General features: G+C 41.5%; 1 protein-coding gene across 3 annotated transcripts in view; it reads right to left on the bottom strand.

The window, feature by feature from the left end:
• NOSTRIN (nitric oxide synthase trafficking) overlaps window positions 1–27,437 on the bottom strand; it is a 66,296-nt gene that overhangs the window by 25,180 nt on the left and 13,679 nt on the right. For all 3 annotated transcript variants that reach the window (XM_053597484.1, XM_053597486.1, XM_053597485.1), the window contains 5 exons: window positions 18,472–18,555; window positions 15,544–15,606; window positions 15,263–15,344; window positions 6,371–6,433; window positions 3,833–3,931 (listed from right to left, as the gene is read on the bottom strand). In XM_053597484.1, coding sequence (XP_053453459.1) covers window positions 3,833–3,931; window positions 6,371–6,433; window positions 15,263–15,344; window positions 15,544–15,606; window positions 18,472–18,555 — 391 coding nt within the window. The remainder of the gene's footprint in view (window positions 1–3,832; window positions 3,932–6,370; window positions 6,434–15,262; window positions 15,345–15,543; window positions 15,607–18,471; window positions 18,556–27,437) is intronic.

The following is a 27,437-nucleotide window of genomic DNA, read 5'->3' as shown; positions in this document are numbered from 1 at the left end:
ACAGGAGAATCGTGGAAGCCTAAGAGCTAGAGGTTGCTGTGAGTCCTGTGACATCATGGCACTCTACCGAAGGCGGTAAAGTGAGACTCTGTCTCTACAAAAAAAAAAAAAAAAAAAGAGTACCATGTTGGACACTGGTGATACAATGGTGAATAAAACAGAGTGAGGCCTGGGAGAGAAAGGTTCAGAAAATGCAATGCATAAAGGTCAGGCAGGGAAGAGGAGTCCATAAAGAAGTCAAAGATAGGGCAGTGCCTATGGCTCAAGGAGTAGGGCGCCAGCCCTATATACCAGAGGTGGTGGGTTCAAACCTCGCCCTGGCCAAAAACTGCAACAACAACTACAAAAAAGTTGAAGATAAAAAGTACAGAAGAGTAGGAGGAAAACCCAAAGCATGAGGTGCTGCTAAAGAAAGCATGAGGTGCTGCTAAAGTTAAAAGAAGAGAATTTTATAGGAAAGAGAAATAAGAGATGCTTAATACTTTAAAAAAGTCAAATAAAGGAAGAACTGAAAAGTACGTACTAGCTTTAGCAATAAGAAAGACATTGTTTCTGAAGGCAAGAACTTTCTTAGTGGATTGGTGAATAGGAGATGGGAAAGTGGACACAGTGCAGAGATAACCCCTTCTCTAACTTAGTATAAAAAGGAGACATGGTGATCACATCTGGAGAAAAGTGGCTCCATAGAAAAGTGGCTTCCCAACTCTCCCTACTGTCCCAAGATAGGGGGTGAAATGGGATGTGTGGAACTCTCATGAATGGGATTAGTGCCCTTATAAAGAGATCCCAGAGAGTTGCCTTGCCCTCTTTCTACCACATGAGTTTATAACTAGAACTTGGCAGTCTCTAGCCTACAAGAGGGTTTTCATCAGATGGCACCCTGATCTCGGACTTTCAGCCTCAAGAACTGTGAGAAATAAATGTCCATTTTTGAAGCCACCTCAATGATGGTACTTGATAATAGCAGCCAGGACTGACTAGGACCTGGAGCTGAGAAGGCAGGTGGGAAGGGACCATTAGAGAGGGGTGGTCTGAGATTCTGGAGAGAGTGAGGTAATGAAGAGTGGGCCTCTGGGTCAGGGTCAGAGCGCAGGATGGACAGGCCTCTCTGCTGCAGGCACCATTGGTTAGCAGGTGACTGTGCTGACTTCTGTTCATTCTGGGGCAAGAGACCAGATAGCCTACTGGAGTGTGTGGGTGGAGGAGAGAGGAGCCCAGAGGTTTCCATCAGCTCTGGTGAGGACCAGGATGCTGGAAGAAACCAAGAGGCTCAGCTCAGAGACCAGGTGTGAGCAGAAAGTGAATGCCACTTGGGCCTTCAGCCTTCCAGACTGAGCAGTGTGATGGAATCACGGCTGAGGCTGTGGTTACGAGACCAGCTGGAAGAGGCAGCTGCAGTGTGGACTTTGGCCTCCTGGGGCAGCTGTCCCTGAGCGGGAAGTGGAAATTCACCCCTTCTGAATTTCCCTTTGTCAATACTTGACATCAGTGAAGAATAGCTTTCCATGAGGTCTCTGGAGGCCCCCAGAAGGGCAGGTGGTCAGTGTTTTAACTTACTGGGGGTTGGCCTCACTGGAAGCTGCCTCATTACTCAATCCTGATTATGATCATTTCCAACTGTGAGAACTAACACATGGAGAAGTAACAACCTGGTAAAATCTTGCTCACCATGAATTTAAGTTATTCAACTGATAATTTCTTCAGATGAAATGAGAACAACTTGCAATGACAATTTTCTTTTCCTTTTAAGAACAGTTGGCATTGCAGTGGTGCTGGCTGTATCTCCTTAGGGGACTCTTGATCGTTTGGAGAAGATAGTGACTATTTCAAAGTTTTCTAATCTGGGGCACATACCACAAGAGGTGGGGTATAAACAGAAAATATGTTTTGTTTTGTTTTTTTTGAGACGGGGCCTCCCTCTATTGCCCGGGCTAGAGTGCAGTGTTATCATCAGAGCTGACTGCACCCTCAGATTCTTGGGCTCAAGTGATCCTCCTGCCTCAGCCTCTCAAGTAACTGGCCTGGCCAAATTTTCTATTTTTTGTAGAAATGAGGTCTCACTATGTGGCACAGATTGATCTTGAACCCATGACTTCAAGCAATCCTCCTACCTCAGCCTCCCAAATTGCTAGGATTACAGGCATGAGCCACTGCATCTTAATTTTATTCCTCTACCCCAATATTATTTCCGGTCATTTTTGCTTAAAAAACAGAATCATCGAGCTCACTTTTTTTTTTTTTTAAATATATGAGTTCCATTGGTGTCACACATGTATAGTAATGAATTCTGAAGCAGCCTGGGGGAAGAGTGGGACTCTGCAACCGGAAGAGCTATCTGGGGCCTCACTAGTGTCTTCACCTCCAGCTTTCAGGGACATGTGGCCATTGCCAGTTGCCTGGGTCACGTGGCTTTACAGACCTGTTATCTGGCTCCACTTAGGTAAACATACACAAAATGTACAAACATCTTAAAAGTATTTCTGCCAAAGACTTAGCGATTGATGTCACCACTGAACAAACACAAGGAAGCCACAGAAAAGTCAGAGCTCTGGCTCTCTTGTTCCTGGTTACGAGCACGTCATCACCCACGAGAAAGGCCAAGATGGAAACAAGCTAGTGAGGGCTGGTGAGAAGCTGATGAAAAAGTTTTAAATGATCAAGAGGACCACTAAAAATATGAATTCATATTTACTATGGCTAAGGTTTCCTCCAAGTGTTTATTTTGCCTTGAAGCATTACTTAATGATTATACAAAGGCATCATGGTTAGCTGATCATTGAAAATATTATTTCAATGTGAAACTTAGTAAATGTAGAATATAAATGTCTTAACACAATAACTAAGAAAACGCCAGGAAGGCTATGTTAACCAGTGTGATGAAAATGTGTCAAACAGTCTATAAAACCAGTGTATGGTGCCCCATGATCGCATTAATGTACACAGCTATGATTTAATACAAAAAATAAAATATTATTTCATCTTTATCTCATTCTGCAAACATTTCTACTTTTATATGCTGTATAATATTCATATTAGTATAATTTATAAAGTACTATGCATAACATACATTTATGAAGTATATGTATATACATATACATATATATATTTTTTGAGACTATGTGTCACTATGTCACCCTCGGTAGAGTGCTGTGGCATCACAGCTCACAGCAACCTCAAACTCTTGGGCTTAAGCAGTTCTCTTGCCTCAGCCTCCCAAGTAGCTGGGACTATAGGTGCCTGCCACAACACCTGGCTATTTTGTTGTTGTTGTTGTTGTTTTTTGTCACTGTTGTTTAGCCAGGCCAGGGCTGGGTTGGAATCCACCAGCTCCAGTGTATGTGGCCAGTGCCCCAACCACTGAGGCACAGAGCCAGAAATATATATATATATATTTTAACTTACTTTGGGGGTGAGCTGAGAGATTTTCTTTTGTAATTGAGAGAGTTTCCTTTCAAAAAGTTTTGGACACCATTGGTTTCATTTGTCATCTGTCAATAATATTTTTTAAAAATATATGTGGGCCAGGTGTGGTGACAAGCACCTGTGGTCCCAGCTACTTGAGAGGGTGGAGCAGGAGGATCCTTTGAATTCAGGAGTCTGAAACCAGCCTGGGTAACATACCAAGACCCTGTCTCTGAAAAAAAAATTCAAAAAATTAAAAAAGTTTAAACAATATGTAAGTGTGGACCAGGAATGATTTAGCATCCCTTCTGATGCTCTGCCAAGGTACATCTCCGCTGAGGTCCTGCACAGAGGGAAGAATCAGCCAGTTCTCTGTGCTGCCGTCTGCCTCTAAGCCACCGGCACCCCGCCGGCTGTGAGAGCTGCTTACCTTCCGCTTCTCTTTCTCATTCAGAGATTGCTTGGAGCTTTCTGCAAGCTGGAAAAGTGCCTCGTGCTTCTTGGTACTCACCATTAATTTCTTCTTAGCCTAGAGTCAAAAACATACAAACAAGAAAAAAAAAAAAAGGGCAGAGACTAATATGGACAGAAAAGCTCTTGTGATTGAAATAGGGTGTATTTAATAATTGTGTATCTTTAGTTCTTTATTCCTGCCCTTGCCTCAACATCTACCTAAAACATCACAACAGCCAATACTTAGTAGAACCCTGCATATTTTTTCATTACATTGGGTAAACTCAAGAGGGTTATACATTTTGCTAAATCACCGAAGGCCTGAAATCTTCCAAAACAATGTTCTAGTGAACGTGATGGCTGTACCACAAAAATATCACAGTAAACACAGAAGACTGCCTGAACCATTCTTTTAAACCAACATAGGCAACAACTGAGGGTTTTTAAAAAGATGTTCTCTTAAAATTTCCAGCAAGTGTCAAAATTTTGCTCCCTGACACCCAGGTCAAGAGCCGTGTACTTGCCCGGCATCTTGTGAAACGCTCTCCACTTGTTGGAGTTAGGAGAGGGAGAGGTAAAGAGGGGAAAAGTGCTCAGAGTCACCCCACCCTGCTGATGTCTAAACCTGGGAGTGGGTTAGGACTCGGGTGTTCATTTCCTACGCTGCACAGTTGGCATTTGGCTGAAGGTGATGCTCCAGAAATAAAACAAGTGAACAAAATTTGGTTTGAGGTGGATTTAGGCTAGTCAGGAACGGGGCTGACTGAAAGATCCTTTGGCTTTTCACCTCTAGGTTGGGTGGACAGAGCTGTGGGCTTTCTTTCTTTGGCATTTTACCTCAGGAATCAGAAGCAAAGCCTTTTGCCTCACTGTAAACCTGGGAAGCCTTTATAGAAGGAAACAAAAGGATTAAGAAGCTATGGCCCTCTTCTTCCCCCTTCCATCAGCGGATAAATGGGAAGAGACAGCAAGCTGCCCGGTCCTCCAAGGCTTCTCATCTGCGGCTCCGAGAAGCCTGGGCTTCATCACTGACAAACTGAACCCCTTGAATTATAATAGGGGAGAAAATTATTACCACCCAAGAATTTTATATTCTCCAAATTTTCTGTCACTCTTCATAAAAAGTCTTTTTATTTAGAAAAATGACTTGGTAGAAACTAGGAAATAATCAAAGATGTTTTTGGTTCTTGGAGGCAATTGCAGCTTCTGGACATTGTGCCATTTGGTCCATTGTATTGAATTAAAAGCTAAATATTTAAAGAAATTGGATTTTTTAAAACAAACCCTTTTAAAGAAAGCTCATAAAACCAAGAGCAAAACTTAAAAACAAATGACTGGATACTGTTTCTGGGACATTAAAATATTGATGGTGCATATAGAAATTCATTTATCTTAGACATTTATTAATTGTCCTCAATCTCATGGAGTCAGGCCTTAGTTTCAGCAGATGTCTCCGAAGCTTGCTGGGGCCCCGTGTTTCTGAGGCATCCATCACTAGTTATTTAGCACTCCTGGCTGTTTATTTGTAAAGGGTCTTTTGGGCACTAACGCTTTGGAGATGAAAAAGGAAAATTTCAGCTTCTGGAATGCAAGCCTCCTCAAAGGAGTTCATTGAGTTTTCTTAGCAGATTTCCTGGTTTCTAGTCCTTTCTATCTGAAATGAATTCTTCCTATACTAGATTGCTCTAGAATAATCTTCTGTACATATCTGTACATAGAATAATCTCTGTACATAATCTTCTGTACAGAGTCATCTGTCATTTTCTCAGCTTAAGAACCCACAGTCGTATGCTCTAGTTTTTCACACCAGATCATAATTCCTCTCCTTAGAATTTATTCACTATTTCCTGAACATGTGTTGTCTAGCTAACTAATTTTAAACTATTTGAAAATAAGAATCATAGTTATGCCCAAGAAGGGGACCATACATACTTGTAGAGCTGATATATCCATCCTCCCTTACACACTGCTACCCACTCCTCACTGGGCCACCCTTACTAGTGAGGCAGAGTCACTAACACCTTCTACCCTCAGTTGATGTTTGGCACTTTGCCCTAAGTTGCAAATTACACAGTATAGTATAATGATTAAGAGCAGTGACCTTGGAACCCAACAACTTATAGACCTGCAACAACTGTTGGTTCAACCATCAACAAGCTTTGTAATCTTGGGCAAATTACCTAACCTCTCTGCGTCTCCATTTGCTCATCTGTAAAATGGGACAATGCAAAGTCACGTTACATTGGGTTGTTATGATGATTAAATATATAAATATATAGCATTTGGCACATGATAAATGTTATGTGTTAGTTATAAATCATAATCACATTTGGAGTCATGCACTTCTGTTGGTTTGGGTGAAAGATATATGTTTGTAATAACTCGGGTGAGGAAACATTTTTCTCTTCCGTTAGGACTTAGAATTACTAACACTAGAACACGGGATTGTGTTTGGATAAAAGCAACAAGCTTTGATCCTAAAACAGTTTGCACAATGGTATTTGTGAATACTTGCCTTAATTTGCTGATTCCAGTTGCTAATGACAAGATTTGCTGTCTTTTCAACTTCATTATCAAGCTATTGAAGAGAAAAAAAGGAAAACATGGATTGATTTCTTGGTTAGTCACTGCAATAAATGTATAAAAGAGGCTCTGGGAGCTGCCTCATCCCTTCTGCCACGTGAGGTGACGGTGAGTGTAAACAGCCAGCCATGAACCAGGAAGCCAGCTCTCACCGCACCCCTGAGCGACTGGCGTCTGCTCTTGGACTTAGGAGCTTCAGAGCTGAAAAAGATCCATTTGTCTTATTTACAAGCCTTCTGGTTATGGCATGTTGTTGTAGAAGCCCGAACTGTCTCAGAGAGTCACAGTGCTGGCTTATTAACTCTGGCACAATTGCTCTCATGATTCAAAATTTCAAAATTTCAAAATCCTACAATGGCCATGTATATGGGAAGAAGTAGCCGAACCCTCTTATCCCCGTGTCAAGTATTTCTTGACAGGGTTTGGTAAAATAATGATTTCCAATCTATAACAATGTAAATATCACATACATATGTGTAGGAGGCCTTTATATGGTTTGGATCACTGCAGGTCCCATCACATTCTCTTCAACATCAATCCATGTGGTGAAAATATCAACCCCATGAGAACTGGTGCTAATTTTACTAAGTGTCTCCCTTGCCCTTAAAGTGACTATTTCTTTAATTTCAAAGAAATTGAATCCTTAATTATAATTATCTTCCTTCCCACCCTCCACTTTCATATAGCCAAAGGAATGATAGTAATAGTGATGGAATCTAGGCGACCTCTCAGGGAAGTCTGACATAAGTTACACCAGAACTTTTCTTCCTGGACCACAGTCCCAATAGATCAGGCACTACTCAACCACACTGAGATTTAGCAAACACTACGCTTTTATTTTTTCCAGTTAGTTAGATTTAGAGTACATGGTTTATTGTAACAAATACAATGAAAGTAATTGTATGCACTATGCCACTTTTGACTATGTGGCATAGTGCATATTTCATGTGGCTGAAATGTGGAGCAAATTTAATTTCTGAAATAAAATCTGATTTTTTGGGTGGCGCCTGTGGCTCAGTGAGTAGGGTGCCGGCCCCATGTACCGAGGGTGGTGGGTTCAAACCCAGCCCCGGCCGAACTGCAACAAAAAAATAGCTGGGTGTTGTGGCGGGTGCCTGTAGTCCCAGCTGCTCGGGAGGCTGAGGCAGGAGAATCACGAAAGCCCAAGAGTTAGAGGTTGCTGTGAGCCCTGTGATGTCATGGCACTCTACCGAGGGTGGTAAAGTGAGACTCTGTCTCTACAAAAAAAAAAAAAGTAAAAAAAAAAAAAAATCTGATTTTTTTTCTTTTGTGAGATAGTGAAATGGGATGGTGGACTGCAGTGGGAAGGGGCAGTGGAGAAAAGATGATAGGCTGGAGCAACATCACAGGGGGTGTCGTGACAGCACTGAACTAAAGTGCTGGGATCATTTACAGCACTGTGCCTAATTCATGGTAAGCCCTAAGGAAACATTAATAACGATCATATTATTATGTACCATGAAAAATATTTTGTAATTAATAATATATACACTAGTGTTTGGTTTTTATTAGGTTGGCTTGCAAAGGCAGACGATGATATGCTTTCTAGAAATTCTCATACATTTCTATCCATCACCCTAGACCTAGAGACAGCTTCCATTCTGGTAGAACACATGTACATCCATACAAACATCAGTTATACTTGCTGACTTGGTTTAGTGAGTTTGAGTAATTTTTTTATAATTTCTCTTCCTTCAGAGCACTCTCAAATCCTCTCATCCTTCTGAGATGCTGCTGTTAGCACCTGCTTTAAATCTGGCTTTATTGGCCTTGAAACTCCCCTTAGCTACTGCCCCTTCCCTTCACAAGAACCACCTGTTATGGCTTAGGAATGTTGTACCTGCACGTGGCCCTGAAACAAATAGTGACTGTGACCCCAGTTCTGTCAAGGCCAAGCAATATGTATTAAAGACCAGAGGATATGCTGGAAGAGGCCAGGTGCCCAGGAAAGAATTGTTCAGCTATTTTCTTTAATTTGAAGGATTTACCCGTTATTACCTTTATAAGATTTCAAGCTGATACGCATGCAAAGACTCTTTCAAAAAATTGTGCTTATCATTCTATTTATAAATAAATAAAATCATAAAAAATAAAAATACTAAAAAGTACAAAAAATGAAATTAAAAATAATCCCCATTCTACCATCTAAAGATCATTCTTTTTTTTTTTTTCTTTTTTTTTTTTTTTCCCATTTTTTTTTTTTATTGTTGGGGATTCATTGAGGGTACAATAAGCCAGTTACACTGATTACAATTGTTAGGTAAAGTCCCTCTTGCAATCATGTCTTGCCCCCATAAAGTGTGACACACACTAAGGCCCCACCCCCCTCCCTCCATCCCTCTTTCTGCTTCCCCCCCATGACCTTAATTGTCATTAATTGTCCTCATATCAAGATTGAGTACATAGGATTCATGCTTCTCCATTCTTGTGATGCTTTACTAAGAATAATGTCTTCCACTTCCATCCAGGTTAATACGAAGGATGTAAAGTCTCCATTTTTTTTAATGGCTGAATAGTATTCCATGGTATACATATACCACAGCTTGTTAATCCATTCCTGGGTTGGTGGGCATTTAGGCTGTTTCCACATTTTGGCGATTGTAAATTGAGCTGCAATAAACAGTCTAGTACAAGTGTCCTTATGATAAAAGGATTTCTTTCCTTCTGGGTAGATGCCCAGTAATGGGATTGCAGGATCGAATGGGAGGTCTAGGTTGAGTGCTTTGAGGTTTCTCCATACTTCCTTCCAGAAAGGTTGTACTAGTTTGCAGTCCCACCAGCAATGTAAAAGTGTTCCCTTCTCTCCACATCCACGCCAGCATCTGCAGTTTTGAGATTTTGTGATATGGGCCATTCTCACTGGGGTTAGATGATATCTCAGGGATGTTTTGATTTGCATTTCTCTAATATATAGAGATGATGAACATTTTTTCATGTGTTTGTTAGCCATTCGTCTGTCGTCTTTAGAGAAAGTTCTATTCATGTCTCTTGCCCATTGATATAAGGGATTGTTGGCTTTTTTCATGTGGATTAATTTGAGTTCTCTATAGATCCTGGTTATCAAGCTTTTGTCTGATTGAAAATATGCAAATATCCTTTCCCATTGTGTGGGTTGTCTCTTTGCTTTGGTTATTGTCTCCTTAGCTGTACAGAAGCTTTTCAGTTTAATGAAGTCCCATTTGTTTATTTTTGTTGTTGTTGCAATTGCCATGGCAGTCCTCTTCATGAAGTCTTCCCCCAGGCCAATATCTTCCAGTGTTTTGCCTATGCTTTCTTGGAGGATTTTTATTGTTTCGTGCCTTAAATTTAAGTCCTTTATCCATCTTGAATCAATTTTTGTGAGTGGGGAAAGGTGTGGGTCCAGTTTCAGTCTTTTACATGTAGACATCCAGTTCTCCCAACACCATTTATTGAATAGGGAGTTTTTCCCCCAAGGTAAGTTCTTGTTTGGTTTATCGAAGATTAGGTGGTTGTAAGATGTTAGTTTCATTTCTTGGTGTTCAATTCGATTCCAAGTGTCTATGTCTCTGTTTTTGTGCCAGTACCATGCTGTCTTGACCACTATGGCTTTGTAGTACAGACTAAAATCTGGTATGCTGATGCCCCCAGCTTTATTTTTGTTACTAAGAACTGCCTTAGCTATACGGGGTTTTTTCTGGTTCCATACAAAACGCAGAATCATTTTTTCCAAATCTTGAAAGTACGATGTAGGTACTTTGATAGGAATGGCATTGCATAGGTAGATTGCTTTGGGAAGTATAGACATTTTAACAATGTTGATTCTTCCCATCCATGAGCATGGTATGTTCTTCCATTTGTTAATATCCTCTGCTATTTCCTTTCTGAGGAGTTCATAGTTTTCTTTATAGAGGTCCTTCACCTCCTTCGTTAGGTATATTCCTAGGTATTTCATTTTCTTTGAAACTATGGTGAAGGGAGTTGTGTCCTTAATTAGCTTCTCATCTTGACTGTTATTGGTGTATAAAAAGGCTACTGACTTGTGGACATTGATTTTATATCCTGAAACATTACTGTATTTTTTGATGACTTCTAGGAGTCTTGTGGTTGAGTCTTTGGGGTTCTCTAAGTATAAGATCATGTCGTCAGCAAAGAGGGAGAGTTTGACCTCCTCTGCTCCCATTTGGATTCCCTTGATTTCCTTGTCTTGCCTAATTGTATTGGCTAGAACTTCCAGCACTATGTTGAATAGTAAAGGTGACAGAGGACAACCTTGTCTGGTTCCAGTTCTAAGAGGAAAAGCTTTCAGTTTAACTCCATTCAGTAAAATATTGGCTGTGGGTTTGTCATAGATAGCTTCAATCAGTTTTAGAAATGTGCCACCTATGCCTATACTCTTCAGTGTTCTAATTAGAAAAGGATGCTGGATTTTATCAAATGCTTTTTCTGCATCTATTGAGAGGATCATGTGATCTTTATTTTTGCCTCTGTTGATATGGTGGATAACGTTTATGGACTTGCGTATGTTAAACCAGCCTTGCATCCCTGGGATGAAGCCTACTTGATCATGATGAATGACTTTTTTGATGATAAGCTGTAATCTATTGGCTAGGATTTTGTTGAGAATTTTTCCATCTATATTCATGAGTGAGATTGGTCTGAAATTCTCCTTTTTGTTCGGGTCTTTTCCTGGTTTTGGTATCAGGGTGATGTTTGCTTCATAGAATGTGTTGGGGAAGATTCCTTCTTCCTCAATTTTTTGGAATAATTTCTGCAGTACAGGAATAAGCTCTTCCTTGAAGGTTTGATAGAATTCTGCAGTGAAGCCATCTGGACCAGGGCATTTTTTAGTTGGAAGCTTTTTTATTGTTTCTTTGATCTCAGTGCTTGAAATTGGTCTGTTCAGGAGGTCTATTTCTTCCTGGCTAAGTCTAGGGAGAGGGTGTGATTCCAAATATTGATCCATTTCCTTCACATTGTCAAATTTCTGGGCATAGAGTTTCTGGTAGTATTCAGAGATGATCTCTTGTATCTCTGTGGGATCAGTTGTTATTTCCCCTTTATCGTTTCTGATTGAGGTTACTAGAGATTTTACTTTTCTATTTCTAGTAAGTCTGGCCAATGGTTTATCTATTTTATTTATTTTTTCAAAAAACCAACTCCTTGTTTCATTAATTTTCTGAATGATTCTTTTGTTTTCAATTTCATTGATCTCTGATTTGATTTTGGATATTTCTTTTCTTCTACTGAGTTTAGGCTTAGATTGTTCTTCTTTTTCCAATTCCATAAGATCTCTTGTGAGATTGTTGATGTGCTCTCTTTCTGTTTTTCGAATGTAGGCATCTAGAGCGATGAATTTTCCTCTCAAAACTGCTTTTGCAGTATCCCACAGGTTTTGGTAGCTTGTGTCTTCATTGTTGTTATGCTCAAGGAAGTTAATGATTTCCTGTTTTATTTCTTCCTGCACCCATCTGTTATTCAACAGAAGATTGTTTAATTTCCATGCCTTTGGGTGGGGTCGAGCATTTTTGTTAGAGTTGAGTTCCACCTTTAGTGCCTTATGGTCTGAAAAGATACAAGGTAAAATTTCGATTCTTTTGATTCTGTTGATATTTGTTTTGTGTCCCAGGATATGATCAATTTTGGAGAATGTTCCATGGGGTGATGAGAAGAATGTATATTCTTTATCTTTGGGATGGAGTGTTCTATATGCGTCTATCAAGCATAGTTGTTCTAGGGTCTCATTTAAATCTCTTATATCTTTGTTTAATTTCTGTTTAGAGGATCTGTCCAACTCTGTAAGAGGTGTGTTAAAGTCCCCTGTTATGATGGTATTATCAGATATCATATTGCTCAGACTGAGTAAGGTCTGCTTCAAGAATCTGGGAGCATTTAAATTGGGTGCATAAATATTTAGAATTGAAATGTCTTCTTGTTGTATTTTTCCCTTGACCAATATAAGGTGACCATCTTTGTGGTTTTTGACTTTAGTTGCTTTAAATCCACATGTATCTGAAAATAAGATTGCAACTCCTCTTTTCTTCTGAATTCCATTTGCCTGAAAAATTGTCTTCCATCCCTTGACTCGGAGCTTTAATTTGTCTTTTGAAGCCAGGTGTGTTTCTTGCAGACAGCAAATGGATGGCTTGTGTTTTTTAATCCAGTCAGCCAATCTATGTCTCTTCAGTGGGGAATTCAAGCCATTAACATTTATTGAGATAATTGATAAGTGTGGTAGTAATCTATTCGTCTTATTTGGTGAGAGTCCATTGCTTAGTTTTATCTTTTGCATCAGTGTGGAGGTTAGGCTCTGTCCTTTGATTTCTGAGTTCTTACTTTGCTGCTGATCCATTGTGGTGGTCAGTGTGCAGAACAGGTTGAAGTATTTCCCGTAGAGCTGGTCTTGTTGTGGCGAATTTCCTCAATGTTTGTATATCCATAAATGATTTGATTTCTCCATCAATTTTGAAGCTTAGCTTAGCAGGGTACAGAATTCTGGGCTGAAAATTGTTCTGTTTAAGTAGATTAAAGGTAGATGACCATTGTCTTCTTGCTTGGAAAGTTTCATTAGAGAAGTCTGCGGTCACTCTGATGGATTTGCCCCTGTAGGTCAACTGGCGCTTACTCCTGGCAGCTTGCAGAATCTTTTCTTTTGTCTTGACTTTGGACAGGTTCATCACAATGTGTCTTGGAGAAGCTCGGTTAGAGTTGAGGCGACCTGGGGTCCGATATCCCTCTGAAAGCAGTGTGTCAGAATCTTTGGTGATGTTTGGGAAATTTTCTTTTATAATATTCTCTAGTATGGCTTCCATTCCTCTGGGGCATTCTTCTTCCCCTTCTGGAATTCCTATAACTCGTATGTTGGAACGCTTCATAAAGTCCCATAATTCTGACAGTGAACGTTCTGCTTTCTCTCTCTTCTTTTCTGCCTCTTTTACTATCTGAGTTATCTCAGGAACTTTGTCTTCTACCTCTGAAATTCTTTCTTCTGCATGGTCTAACCTGTTGCTGATACTTTCCATTGCATCTTTAAGTTCCCTGATTGACTGTTTCATTTCCTTCAGCTCTGCTATATCCTTTTTATATTCTTCATATCGTTCATCTCTGATTTGATTCTGTTTTTGGATTTCCTTTTGGTTATTTTCCACTTTATTAGCAGTTTCCTTCATTGTTTCCATCATTTCTTTCATTGTTTTCAACATGTGTATTCTAAATTCCCTTTCTGTCATTCCTAACATTTCTGTATAGGTGGAATCCTCTGCAGTAGCTACCTCATGGTCCCTTGGCGGGGTTGTTCTGGACTGGTTCTTCATGTTGCCTGGAGTTTTCTGCTGATTCTTCCTCATGAGTGATTTCTTTTATCTGTTTCCTTGCCCTAATTTTCCTTTCACTTCCTCTTGCTCTTTAAGATCTTGTGCCTGTGGACTTCTTGTTTATCGATTGCTTCAGGACTTCTTTTTTCCTTCTAAACAGATTAAGCCACAGTTGTTCATGTGTTCAATAAAGTCTGCCCATTGTGCAATCTGCAGCTCCCCAGGACTGGGGTGTTGAAGAGAACCTGCTGGCCTCTGAGCACACTCCTTTCTCTCCACACTTCCAAATTTGAGGTTAGAAGACGTGAGTATTTTCAGTCCTGTGGAATGAGGGCTGAGACTTCAGTTCACCGCATAAATATTCAGAGTACCTCAGCCTCCCATGTAGCTGGGACCACAGGCACGTGCCACAACATCCAGCTCGTTTTTTCTATTTTTAGTAGAGACCCTAAAGATCATTCTTATTAACATCTTGGGAAGGTTCTTCCAGTTTTTTTTTTCCTATACAAGTATACGCATTTGTTTTATAAAATTGAGGTGGCATTAGCTATTAGATTTATTCATTCTGCTTTTTTAAAACTATATCATGAAAAAATTCCCATGTGATTAAATTCATATACAACAGTGATTCTCAACCTTTCTAATGCCGCCACCCTTTAACACAGTTTCTTTTTTTTTTTTTGTACAGATAGAATCTCACTTTATGACCCTCGGTAGAGTGCCGTGGCCTCACACAGCTCACAGCAACCTCCAACTCCTGGGTTTAAGCGATTCTCTTGCCTCAGCCTCCCGAGTAGCTGGGACTACAGGCGCCCGCCACAACGCCCGGCTAAACACAGTTTCTTAATGTGTTGTGGTGATCCCCAACCATAAAATTATTTTCAGCAACAAAAATAATTTTATGGCTGGGGGTCACCACAACATGAGGAACTGTATTAAAGGGTGGCGGCATTAGGAAGGTTGAGAACCACTGGTATACAGTAAGATTTTTTTTTTTTTTTGAGACAGTCTTACTTTGTCACATTTGGTACAGTGCCCTGGCGTCACTGCTCACAGCAACCTCTAACTCTTGGGTTCAAGAAATTCTCTTGCCTCAGTCTCCCGAGTAGCTGGGACTACAGGTGACTGCCACAATGCCTGGCTATTTTTTAGAGACAGGGTCTCACACTTGCTCAGGCTAGTCTCTAACCTGTGAGTTCAGGCAATCCACCCACCCCATCCTGGCCTCCAGACTGCTAGAATTACAGGCGTGAGCCACAGCTCCTGGCTACGATAAGATTTTTAATGGTTGTACAGTATTCCATTGCTTGAATATGTCATCATCTTTTTTTGAATGATGAGGTAGTTTCCAGTTTTTCACCACTATAGACAATGCTCTAACAAACATCCTTGTATACAAATCTTGGATATGTGTTTTTATTCATTTTTATGATAAATTCTTGAAACCTAGAACTACTCTAAGATCACCTTTTGCTCCCTGGGCCAAAGACAGAAATCTTTAAATAGGGGAGAAAGGAAAAGTTTTGACTCACTGATTTTCTCTTCTTCTCTTGTACATTCAGGACTTGATAAGTTGGTTTTATTGCTTCCAACTCGATTGCTTTGCCAAGTTTTCTGGAAATAAAATGCAAAAGACACACAAGCATAGTATTAGGGCTTACATCTACTTTCCAAATTACTTTCCGGGGAAATATAATGCTGTGCTATGGCGTACGTATTCAGTGCAAGTTGGAAAGGCAATATTTGCAGCACAGCCTCTTTCCATATTTACGACTCCTTCTGGAGTTGGAGCAAGGTGGGGTGGGGCACTCACTGATGCAGGTCGGCTGTGGATTTCATGCCCTCCGAGGCCCAGGCCCAGGCACTGCTGAGACAGCTAGAGGCAAAAACAGAGGGGAAAAAGTGGGCATCCTTTTTCAAGTAAACTCTGAGAAAGAAGGCATCACGTCTGATACACTGCAGCCAGCAATTGCATGCATTCTCTGACCCTATTTCAATTTCTCCAGGAGATTACATTTGGCCGATATATTTATTTGCACTATATTCATTATATAGACTGATTTTTCCCCAGTCACTTTTCATTTAGATTTTCATTTCTCATTTCATGTCTGTAGAGAAGCAGGGAAATAAGGTGGACACAGGTGGAAACAGGTGGGTGATAGGATGCTAGGGTCAAAGACAGTCTTTTCAGCTCCTCATTTCATAGATGAATAAACTGAGACTCAGAGAAGTTACAGGATAAAGGGCTTGAGAGCCCTGGTCACATCCTGCTGTAGCTCTTGGGGTTGAAGTCCAGCTCCCTTGCTGGGTTTTAGGTCAACAGCTCAGCTATGTTATGGTCCTGTCAGTGGTGTCCTAATTTAACACAAAGTATAGCCCTGCGCTGTCTCTCATAGCATAGGCGTAGGATTGAAGGTGAGAGTCATTTTCTCCCGGCTCACAGTGGCCCATATGGTCTGCCTTGGTAGATTGGGATAGTAAGTCCAATCGTATTAATAACCCCCAGAGAGAGGGGCCTAGGTAGATTTTGATGAGCAGGAGGGGAGGATCTTCATTCCTGCCCGATCAGAATGGCTCAGAGGCTTTGCCTGCAGATGGCTTGGTCTGCACCCTGCAGTCTGAGAATGAGAGTAGACCAAAATTTTTGGCACACCCTGAACCAGGCACAGAACTGGACACAAGAGAGCACCTGCTGTATGCTTACCATAGTAAGCGAGAGCAGAAAAGACAGAACTAATCTATACTGATGGGAAGCAGATCCATGGTTGCTTAAGGCTGAGTGGGGGAGGAATGCAAACAGGCACAAGGTGTCTTTTGGTGTGATGAAAATGTCTGTGTTTTGATTTTAGTGGTGGCTATGCAGTGTATTTATGCAAACTGACCAGAACATATGCTTAAGGTGGGTGCTCGTGATTGCATGTTAATTAAACCTCAATAGAGTTGATTTTTTAACAGGAAGTCAGGCACCCTCGTGAGAAGAGAATCTGACATTTGCCCCTCAGAGGAGCTGGGCAGGAGGGCAGGACCCTGAGTGTGGGGCCTCAGGGGCAGCTGGAGCTAAATGTAGGTGCTCCCTTTTTGTTTCCTGCATGACCTTGGGAGAACCAGCTGGTTTCTCTGACCCTCACTGCACTGATATTTTAAAGCAGAAATTTCTTAAGCTGCCTGTACAAGCATCTGACACAGATTTTGGTACAGATAAAAGCTAATTAATATTTAGCATTAAATATCGTGCTAATTCCAGTTAACCAAACATTCTGGACATGCCAACTCTTTGGAGTAGCTGGTTGTACTCCAGGGTTGCAACACCCCTCCCTACACCCCAGTACATCTCATTCTTTAGGAGATAATTAGAATCAAAATCCTAAGGGACATTTATGAAGCTTTTGCTTCATACAGGTGCCCTGCTAAGCACACTTCTTATCTTACCTCCTTTAATCCCCAACTATACGAGATAGGTAAAATACATGTTCTACCAATTTAAAGAGATCATGAGAAGATAAATTGTCCTAGGTCACTCAGCTGTTAAGTGGGAAAGCTATTAATAGCATTTAAAGTCGGGCAGTCTGAATGAAAATCTATCTATACTCAACCACTGTACTATTCTGGTTCCTTTGTAGTCTACTAAAATATTGTCTAAAAATAAAAATAAAGCTAAAAGAGCAATTTCAAAGCCATTTTCTATGACAGATGATGCCTCAGGAGAAATGGGAATTTGAAGGTTCCAAATCTTCCTTTTTCCTTCTCTTTCCCTCTCTCTTTCTTCGCCAAAAGAGATCTCTGCAATGGCGCCAGCAGTTCAGGGTCACGTCTGCATGCACTAGTCAAAAATCTTTGTGGCAAATTATCCCTAATGAGCCATTTTTCAAATACCAATATCTTTCTTCTCTCCTTGCCAAAAAGGAATCTACTTCATTTTTGGTGCTATAATGTATTGAGAAGAATGTGAGCCAACCTTTTGTTAGCACTCACGTGTTAAACTCTACATACAATACTTCATTTTATATGCACCCCCCATCACACACACACACACACTCAGGCAATAGGGCACATATTTTTACTCCATCTAACAGAAGGAGAAATCAAGGCACAGAGAGGCCAGATCACTCATCAAATGTCACAGAGTAGAGCTAACGCAGAATTCATACTTCCTGACCTCAAGGATTCTGACTTGACAACTTGACTGACTTGACTTTCCGAGTTAATTATCCTCCCCAAGGCCTATCATGAATGTGGCCTCAGGAGTCAGAAAAACCCAGGATGAATCCAGCTCTAAACTCACTGTGTGGTGGGGGAAGTTTCTTAAACTTTCCAAGTCTTTTTTTTTTTTTTATTTTTTATTTTTTTTGTAGAGACAGAGTCTCACTGTACCGCCCTTGGGTAGAGTGCCGTGGCATCACACGGCTCACAGCAACCTCTAACTCTTGGGCTTACACAATTCTCATTGCCTCAGCCTCCCGAGCAGCTGGGACTACAGGCACCTGCCACAATGTCCGGCTAACTTTCCAAGTCTTAAGTCCTTGTCTGTAAATAGGGATAATAGTAAGATCTCTCAAGGCTTGTTGTGAGGATTAATTAGGAGTATCTCAAAAGTCTTTAAAACAGTCCCTGGCACAAAGCTGGAAATCCCTGCTAAATGTTACATACCTGGCACGTTTGTCAGAGGAAGCTAGAAATGAACATAAGTCACTTTTTTTTTTTTTGAAGAAGGATTTTGCCTTACCTCTGCCATGAGACTTACTTTTTCCTTGTGTTCTGTAGAGCTTTGCTTAGCTTGCTTGCCAGTTTCTGAAGTCCTTTGGCATAGCTTATCTCCAGGTTTGCTCTGTTAACAGAGGGCTGGTTAAATAGGATGTGCTGGCCAGAAATCAATCACCCCCCGTCATACACACACATACACACACGGGAAGGAGGGCTCAGCTGGAAATGTAACACCTACCTAAGAAGAGACAACTCGTTTACTGGAAGGATCCTCTTGTCCTTAAGCACAATCCTTAAAGATATCCAAGAGGATCCAATGAAGGGAGAGAGTGTTTTTCTTTTTTTTTTTTTTTTTAATATTTCACACTATGTTATGGGTTGAATTGTGTCTCCCAAGAAAATGTTGTAATCCTAAGTTCCTGTGAATGTGAACTTATTTGGAAATAGGGTCTTTGTTGATGATGATCAAGTAAAGATGAGGTCATTTGAGTGGGCTGGAACTCTCTGAGGTCAGACAATGACATTCTCGAACTCATCCTAGAAAAAGTACTACATCCCTCATTGCTGAATACCACTATGGTCACCTTCCAAATACTCCCCTTGGGAAGCTGTGCACTGACACTGAAGCCTAGTTCACCCTTCAAAGCACTTTTTCTATGATAAGTTGGCAAACTTAATTGTGCAATCTCATATATGGACAAAAAGGGGAAATTTGAACGCAGAAATAGACATGCAGACAGGGAGAATGCCAGGAAGGCCTAGATCTGAGTGATGAACCCACAAGCCCAGTAATGCTAAAGATTGTTGGCAAACCACCAAGAGCTGGGAAAGAGGCACGAAATAGGTTCTCCCTCAAAGCACTCAGAAGGAATCAACCAGGCTGAAACTTCAGTCTTGAACTTCCAGCCTCCAGAACTTCCAGGCAATAAATTTCTGTTGTTTAAGCCAAGCTATGGCACTTTGCTATGACTTCCCTAAAAGGTAACACAACTAATAATGAGCAGAAAACGGTCCTACTCTTCTTGGGACATTAGTACTAATCAGATTATCTCTAGATTATAATAGCTGGCAATAAAATGATACATTATGATAGAACTAACCAAGCAGTAGCTTTCTAATGGGAATCTGCAGTAGTGGCCAACACTGGATTTAGAAAGTGAATTTCCATTCCTTTCTATGCAGGATAAGACTCAGTAGGAAATCTGGGCATGCCCTCCAAAAGCAAACTCCTTGATTCCTTTGGACTGATTCAATCACTCTCATTTTATACCTATTTTACTTTGTCTATTTATAGAATCAACTGTGGCTAAAATGAGGGCATCTTCATCTCACTTCTGACCGTGGATAATAAAAATATAGGAAATGAAGTTCAATTTATTTTATGTTTTCCTTTTTAACAGAGACCATGTAGTACTTAGCAAAAATACCCCTAAAGGCCCCTAACTGTCCAGCCTGAGTCCCCACACGTCTCAACTCCCCCCATCCCTGCCCCCGGCAAAATCTGGGAGCAGGTTTCCAAATAGAACAAGGAAGTTCTCTGAGTTCCCAAAAAATTCCTAGCCACAGGTAAAACAATGGTAGGACTTACCCCAAACCCCTAGCAATGGCTAAACAATGGTGGAAAGCTTACTCAAGCAAAATTTCCCAAGCCAAGTCTGTCCCCATGCCAGCTGCCACGATGTAACCCGCTGAGCCAACCAGCCCCCCTGACTGTAACCCCACTCCGAACTACCCCCTGAGCTAACCAACCGCCATGTTCTGCTTCTGTGCTCGCCAGCTTGCCTGCCAACACAGCACAAAAAGTTATAAAAGGCAGCCTGCTTTTCTCTTTGTGGCCATTTGCCCTTTGGGGCGGCGCCCCACCTGTGCAGGTGTAATAAATCACGGAGGTCCCCCGTGTAGGTGTAATAAATCACCATCTGATTTATACCTGAAGTGGGGTCTGAGTTTTTCTTCCAGGTGACAAATGAGTACAACAACCACAGAATTTTTATTACATATTTCAGTCTTTCATTTCTGTTTTTACTATAAAATATTTTTAGAATTATTTATGGCTTCGTTTCATTTGGGAAACCATTCCAGAACTCTCCAATAACTAACCTAATATCTGCACGTTTTCACACAAATTAGACTAAGTATTATAAACCAAACAAAGAAAGACAGCTCTGTTTTATAAAATAAAATCCAGACATTATGGGCTGTTGATCTATTGTTAAGTTTCTATTCATTTTCCCCTGTTGGTACAGCTGTGCTTTAAGTTGTTTTTTAACACTTTTGGAGAGAAAGGAGACTATTGTAGGGTATATGTTAAGGCCTGAGTGCAGAAAATACCCATTTGGTATCAGAAATTACTTGGCATTAAGGAAAGGTTAAGGTAAGTATTTTAAAATAATGAAGCTGATAAATAAATATAGTGTTTAAAAATAGATTTCTCTGCTCTAGGAATACATTCCAACTAATGGAGAGAGAGGGAATAAGAGCTTTGGTTATCAGCAAGGTGGGAGACCATTGCATTTGATGAACTCATGTTCTAAAATCCCAGGAAGTCACTAACATTCAGTGGGTGACTTCAGGCAATGTTCCAAGGGAGTAATCAAACCTACTTGGAGAGGCTTTATGAAGATTAAAATGTGGTAAGAACCCAAGCCTAATAGGGGCTCAACAACTAGAACGATTGCCATTGACCTATAAGCCTCCACATGATATGAGCCCTGGATCCCTCTCTACCAGTCACCCTTTTCTTTTGCTCATTCTATTCATGCTCAGTGGCTGCCATCCTACCTCAGGGCCTTTGCACTGACTGCGGCTTCTGCTGAATGAGTACTTCTGCTACTTAACCACATAGTGTTTTCCTTCATGTCATCCCAAAAGGATTTGTTCAAATGTCACCTCCTCCGAGGCTACCCCATCTAAAAGAGGGTCCCCGTCAGCATATCATAGCTTTATGTATGCCCCAGTGCTTATTACATCTTATACCATGTCGTGATTTTTCAGTATACTCCGGTAAATACCCTCGAATGTAGACAGCTCTGTGAGGGTCAAGAATTGTTTTGTTCATTGCTTTGTCCCTGGGCCTAGAACAATGCTAGGCACACAGGAGGCGCTCAATATGTATGTCAGGAATGACTGAATGCATGAATAGACTTGTCACCAGGTCTTGGTTGAAATTCTTGACAAAGTGTCTATCGCCTGAGTTGGAGTGAAGTGGCATTATCCTAGCCCACTGCAACCTCAAACATTTGGGCTCAAGCAATCCTGCAGCCTCAGCCTCCTGTGCAGTGGGGACTACAGAGGCACCTGCTATGATGCCTGGCTAGTTTTCCTATTTTTAGTAGAGGCAGAGTCTCGCTCTTGCCCAGGCTGGTCTGGAACTCCTGAGCTCATGGGATCCTCCCACCTCGGCCTTTCAGAGTGCTAGATTTACAGGTATAAGCCACCACACCTGGCACCATTTTAACTGTTGTGTGAGCTGCCAGGCACCACTCTGTTTTAGGGGTATACCCTTATTAAGCCACCATAACTTCCTCAAGGAAGGTATACTTTCCTTAATCATTTCATGGAGGGGAACACCCAGGCACAGACCGCTTGGTCATCAGCCCCTTGCCTGAGGGCACACCTGAGGGAGCTGAGAAGGTTGGCCAGAGAACAGTCCTGCCACCCCACTCTCCTGCCTCTGAAGTTGTGGGAGAGGCTGCAGGTGGAGAGCTGGGGGGAAGTCAGATCTCTTAAGAATTGTTACGGCCTCTCACTCCACCTCTAACTGCAGTGTTCGGACCCACCACACTCCTGAAGCTTAGCAGCTGGAGACCCAGTTACGGCAGCCTTGGTGCAGCCTGGGCCTGCTCCGAAGCATCCGTGCGGTGTGAGGTGTTTCTGGGGATGCGAGCACCTGGAAAAGAGGGAAGGGCAGGGACTCTGGCTTCATATGTCACCATGCTGGCCCTCCGAGACTGGACCCCGCTGGGCTCAGGCTCTCTGAACTGCCCTCTTGGATCCTTTCTTCTTTGGCCTGCCATTTGTTAATGACTCCACAGGGCTTCAGGGCCTAGCATTTAAATTGACCTGTTTAAAACAGGTTACGACCATCTACTTATCCATTTTAAGCCCTAATGATCTTTTCAGCACCCTCAGCAAATTTACTCTGCAAGTCATAGGAAAAGGAAATAAAATGTGATAGGGAGGAAAGGGGTGGGTCATTGTCACTTCACTCTCTTCTGCCTGTGACTAAGAGGCTCTCAGGCTTCTGCCATGAAGGGGTTTTATCTTCACAGATGTCAATAGATCAAGTTCATCCCAGAAAAAAACACTTTTTTATAGGAAGCCATATTCCAAGTGGCAAATGTAGAGAGAGCTGTCATTTTTATAAGTCAGAATGTTTGTAAATGGAAACAAACACTTCTGTGTGGCTCATCCATGCTTATGGTCTAACGAAGCAGTTCAATGGGAGTATGTCCAAAAACTGTATACACATTTTAAGAGAAAAGGCTATTCTGTTCACACCTGTCACGTGGTGATATTAGCATTGGTTTGATTGACACCATCTTTTGAGCAAGTATCAAACTACACATTGAATTATGGTAGCAATCACTTTGAAAAGTTATTCATGCATAACCTCACTTAAAATGTATATACTTTTTTTGGCACCCCGGTATATCCTTGCAGGATTCCTATTAAATAGGACCTTAGGGTTTTCCCAAGGCAGCGACAGCAATGCACACCTCCTGCTTACACTGATTTCTTCTTAGTCCTTTGAAGGCAGGTGCTCATTGGCACTCATTGTGCTTAATTTCCTATCCCTTTTCATCTTTTTTCTTTCCATTCATCAGCCACCATATCTAATATGAGTTAACATACCTTCTCCAAGCAATTGTCTTGGCACACGTGAAATTGATAATGTATATATCTTTTGATGGGTAACTCCATCTCAGGATGTGCATTCAAGTGCATTTTAAAGAGTCTCTGAACCAGGAAAATGACACATACTGATTTTTAATCGATGTATATTCTCATTTCCCCTCACCATGCAAGGCAGCTCAGTATGTTTTCATTGGTCATAATGAAGATCAATAAGCCAAAGACCCATGTTTGACTTAGATCTTAAAATAAACTATACTTTTGAAAGAAAGGAGAGATAGAAAGTATGTGGTTTCAGATTCAGTATTTTAGATAAATCACAAATTAAACTGTAAGAATAATATAAATGGCCATCTAATCAATTTTAGAGCATCCTCCTCTAATATAATTAAGATGATAAAAACTAGTTTAAAAAAGCACAACTAACCAAACAAAAGTAACTGCCCCCGGGTCTATGAGGAATTAATTAAAACTAAGGCCTTCTCCTGCTTGAGAGGAATTTCAGTAATCTCGATTTTTTTCTATCATGTCATCACCCTCATCTTTTACCTTCTACTTTGGACCAGCAACAGCTTCTGGTTTGAGGCCAGGTATGCTGATATTTTCCATCCAAGTTTTATCAGTATGTCTTTTGAAAGACAGGAACTATTCTTACAAATAGTCTGTATTTAAAGCTTTTTACTGGCAACTTGGAAGATATTTTCACACTGAAGCTCTGTTGTTCAAGTGGCCCAGTTAACTTGCCAGCCCATGACACCCACAGCGTCATTACTGATAGCCTTCATCCTGGCTCCCAAGAATAGTATAAAAGAAGGTCATGTGGGAGGATGACTCTTGAATGACATCCCAGTCTAAGAGTCTCACCAAGTCACTGATCACCCTGGCCCCGGGAACACATCAGCTATGTTACTCTAGAACTTCAGGTGCTACACGTCTGTTCATTCCCAAATTATTGCATTTATGGAGCGGGGGAATGTATTAGCGAAGAGGGTCAGGTTAAGGTGGTTTTCAAGGCTTTTTAACTGGGAAACAAATTTTTACACAGAACCTTACCATTTTGCATAAGTAACTAATAAGGTCCTAATTTAGTGGCAGAGAGTGTGAGGGGGCACAGAGCCCCATTCACTCAACCTCCTCCTCACCCCTGAAGTGGCCTCTGGGGGCTCCCCGAGACCCATTGTACAGCATTTGGAAGTCACTGGGCTTGATGGCTGCAGTCTCTTCCCACAGAGGACCCTAGCTCTGTGAAGGGAGGTGACCCCTGAGCATTTGACTGTCCCAGAGCGGTGCTCAAAACTGCTTGTTCGCATGGGGGATGCCCTGCACCAAGCCTGTGCAGGGCTGGGTGGGATTAAAAATGTACCATCTTTGTCATTTCCCCAGCTGTAAATGAAAAATGGGTAAGAGTACATACGTGCCACATGAGGTTCTGAGAGCTGAAGAGACCAAGCAAAAGTCACATCGAACATGGTGGCTGGTCTATAGGTTGTGTTGGATAAATGGTCTCTTCTGTGATGTTTATTATTTTTTCTAGCTTTTGTTCAAAATAATATGTATTATGTCGGTAAATGTCTATGACATACCTATTTGCTGCTCCTCAGAAGTGGCCTAACTTGAACTTCTTAAAAGTTACAAGTGCCCAGAGGTACAGAGTCACTCAGACATTATTCGTTCACTCAGTGGACAGCCACTGAATACTCCTGTGGGCTAGGCCCATGCTAGTGGGATACAAAGGCCCTCAAGGAGCTCAAGCTGCAGGGGAGGTGACAAGGGAGCAGTGCAAGCAGCAAGAGCTGCAACAGAGGCAAGCATTAATTCTGCACACGGAACTGAAGGGCACTTTTTTTTGCGACCGGGGACTGGAGTTAAGGGAGGGCCATCTAAGCTGGTGACTGGATCTTGCAGAATGTGTTGAATGCAGCCAGGCAGCGAAGGTACGGCAACATTGACCACCCAGGTGACACAGCTGTGCAAACACTGTACCCAGGTGGGCTGGGGATTGCAAGGGGCTCAGTAAGAAGGAGAAGGCAGGGTTGTGGGGAAATAGAAAGAAACAAGATAAATAGGAAGGAAGGGCTCAGCTCTCCAAGGTCCTTTTATGAAATACTATAAGGGCTGACTTTTATCTTGAAGGTCCTGGGAGCCTTTGAAGGGTCTTAAATAGGGTCATTGCCCCAGAGTGGAAGATGCATCAAACACACAGGGACAGGGCCCAAGCTAGCCCACAAGTCCCGGTAACTTTTTACGTAGATCAGAAAAAGGTCCTATAAAGGGAAACAGCTCTGTTAGGGTGCAAACTCCAGGAGTGAGAGTGTATTGGATTTTTGTCCCTACTCATCCCACGCAGCCAGCTGCTCTATGCAGCAAGCTCACCACTGCAAAGCAGCTGCCCCGGACAGAAGGAGAGTTTAAGAGAGTTTTGCCAGAACAATGGAAGAGACCATCAAATGTAAAGAAAGCTGTGGATATCAAGGGGGGTTAGCAGAGAGAGACCCCTGTTGGTCATGGGTATGGGTGATCTGAGTTTGCTACTGCAGACCATGGACTGGGTCCCAGTTACCACGGTAAAAAATACAGAAAGAGCATTAGCTTTGGAGAAATGCTACTAAACTTTGTTTTGGATATTCCAACTTTGTGTTTCCACAGGACATCAGGGGGAAATGTTCAATATGCCGTGGAAGATAGTCGTTGCCTAGAGATACACGCCTGGAAGTCACCAATATGCAAGATAGCCAAGGCTGTGGGAGCTCAGACCACCCTCTCTGTGAAGTAGGAAAGACGAAGATTTATCAAAGACTTCATATTAGTTTGTTATTCCTTTGTTGGCATTATCTGCACTGGATCACGGATTGAACAAATGGCCAACTACACCTCTTTTTGTTTGTTTGTCTGTTTGTTTTTGTTGAATGGCCAAAGCAGTCGTTCTTGCTATTTGAACACCTGACCTTAATCTTCCTTACAGAGGAACAATTCGTTTTCCTATCAAAGTCTGTTAAACATTAGCTGTGAGGGTGCGGGGAGCCAAACACTCACAAATAGTCTCTGAGAATGTGCCTTTGTCTCTTAAATCTGATCTGTGAATGTATCACAGTGAACGGGATGATTTTGGCATTAGGCCCTGGGCGCTTGTGTGTTTCTCTGGCTAAATCTGAGTTTGCTACTGCAGAAAAAGAAACCAAAGTATCCAATTAGATAAAAGAAGCCAAGTATGACTACAAATTGTAGACTATCCAGGTGAAAATGGTGTTTCAACTGCACTTTTCTCTCACCACCAATTAGATTAAATGCAAGAAGGCAGCTAAGTTTGGAAAGGAAGACTTCCCTGGACTGGAGGCTTGATCGTGACCCTGCGTCTTGTATCCATATACTGATCCAGAACTCTGTGGAGCAGAACCCCATTCCAGTGATCTCTTAAGCAAGGGCTCTGAAAGTATTAATATAACCTCAAAGACAGTAAAGACCTTGTCCTAATAATGTAGATGTAATAATAATAACTCCCTTACCTATCTTTCATTTATTTACTCATTTAATCTAACGCCTTTTTTGTGGCAGGCACCCCTAATTCAAGGCCATGTCTCCTTCACTGTACCTTTCGTTATGCTCCCCACTGGAGTTGGCTTCATAATTATCTGTCATAACCCGCAAATGGAAATGCCTGCTCTATGTAGTCTAAGACTACTGTTTTGCTTATGGTTTCCATTATTTATTTATAATCTTAAGTAACAGGATACTTTCTTTTAGAAAGAGGACTGGCTTTTCTCCCTTCCTTCCTTCCTTCCTGCCTGCCTTTCTCCCCTCCTGCCTCCTTCCTATCTGCCAAGAGAGAGAGGAAAGACGCTATATTTGCAGCCAAAAGAATTTTACGGTTTAAAAATAACCAAGAGCCAGCTTAATCACATCAGTCTCCACCACCTTCTCGCTCTAGTGTCTTTAACATGACATTCCCTGATTCTGCAGGTGCCAACCCAGTGACAGGGAGAGCAGCTTGCTCACTCTACAATGGGCTACTCCAGCTCCTAGAGTGTCCTGATCTTCTTTCCCCCTTCTTTAGTTTTATTTATTTATTATGAGACTGTCATTCATGATTGTATCTTTATAGGGTACATGTGCTGTTTGGATACAGGCATACTGTGTGACTTACTCACCTCTGGT

The sequence above is a fragment of the Nycticebus coucang genome, chromosome 7 (genome assembly GCF_027406575.1).
Source record: "Nycticebus coucang isolate mNycCou1 chromosome 7, mNycCou1.pri, whole genome shotgun sequence".
Lineage (NCBI taxonomy): Eukaryota > Metazoa > Chordata > Mammalia > Primates > Lorisidae > Nycticebus > Nycticebus coucang.
The sequence above is the reverse complement of the archived record's forward strand: the minus strand, read 5'-3'. Positions and strand labels throughout refer to the sequence as shown.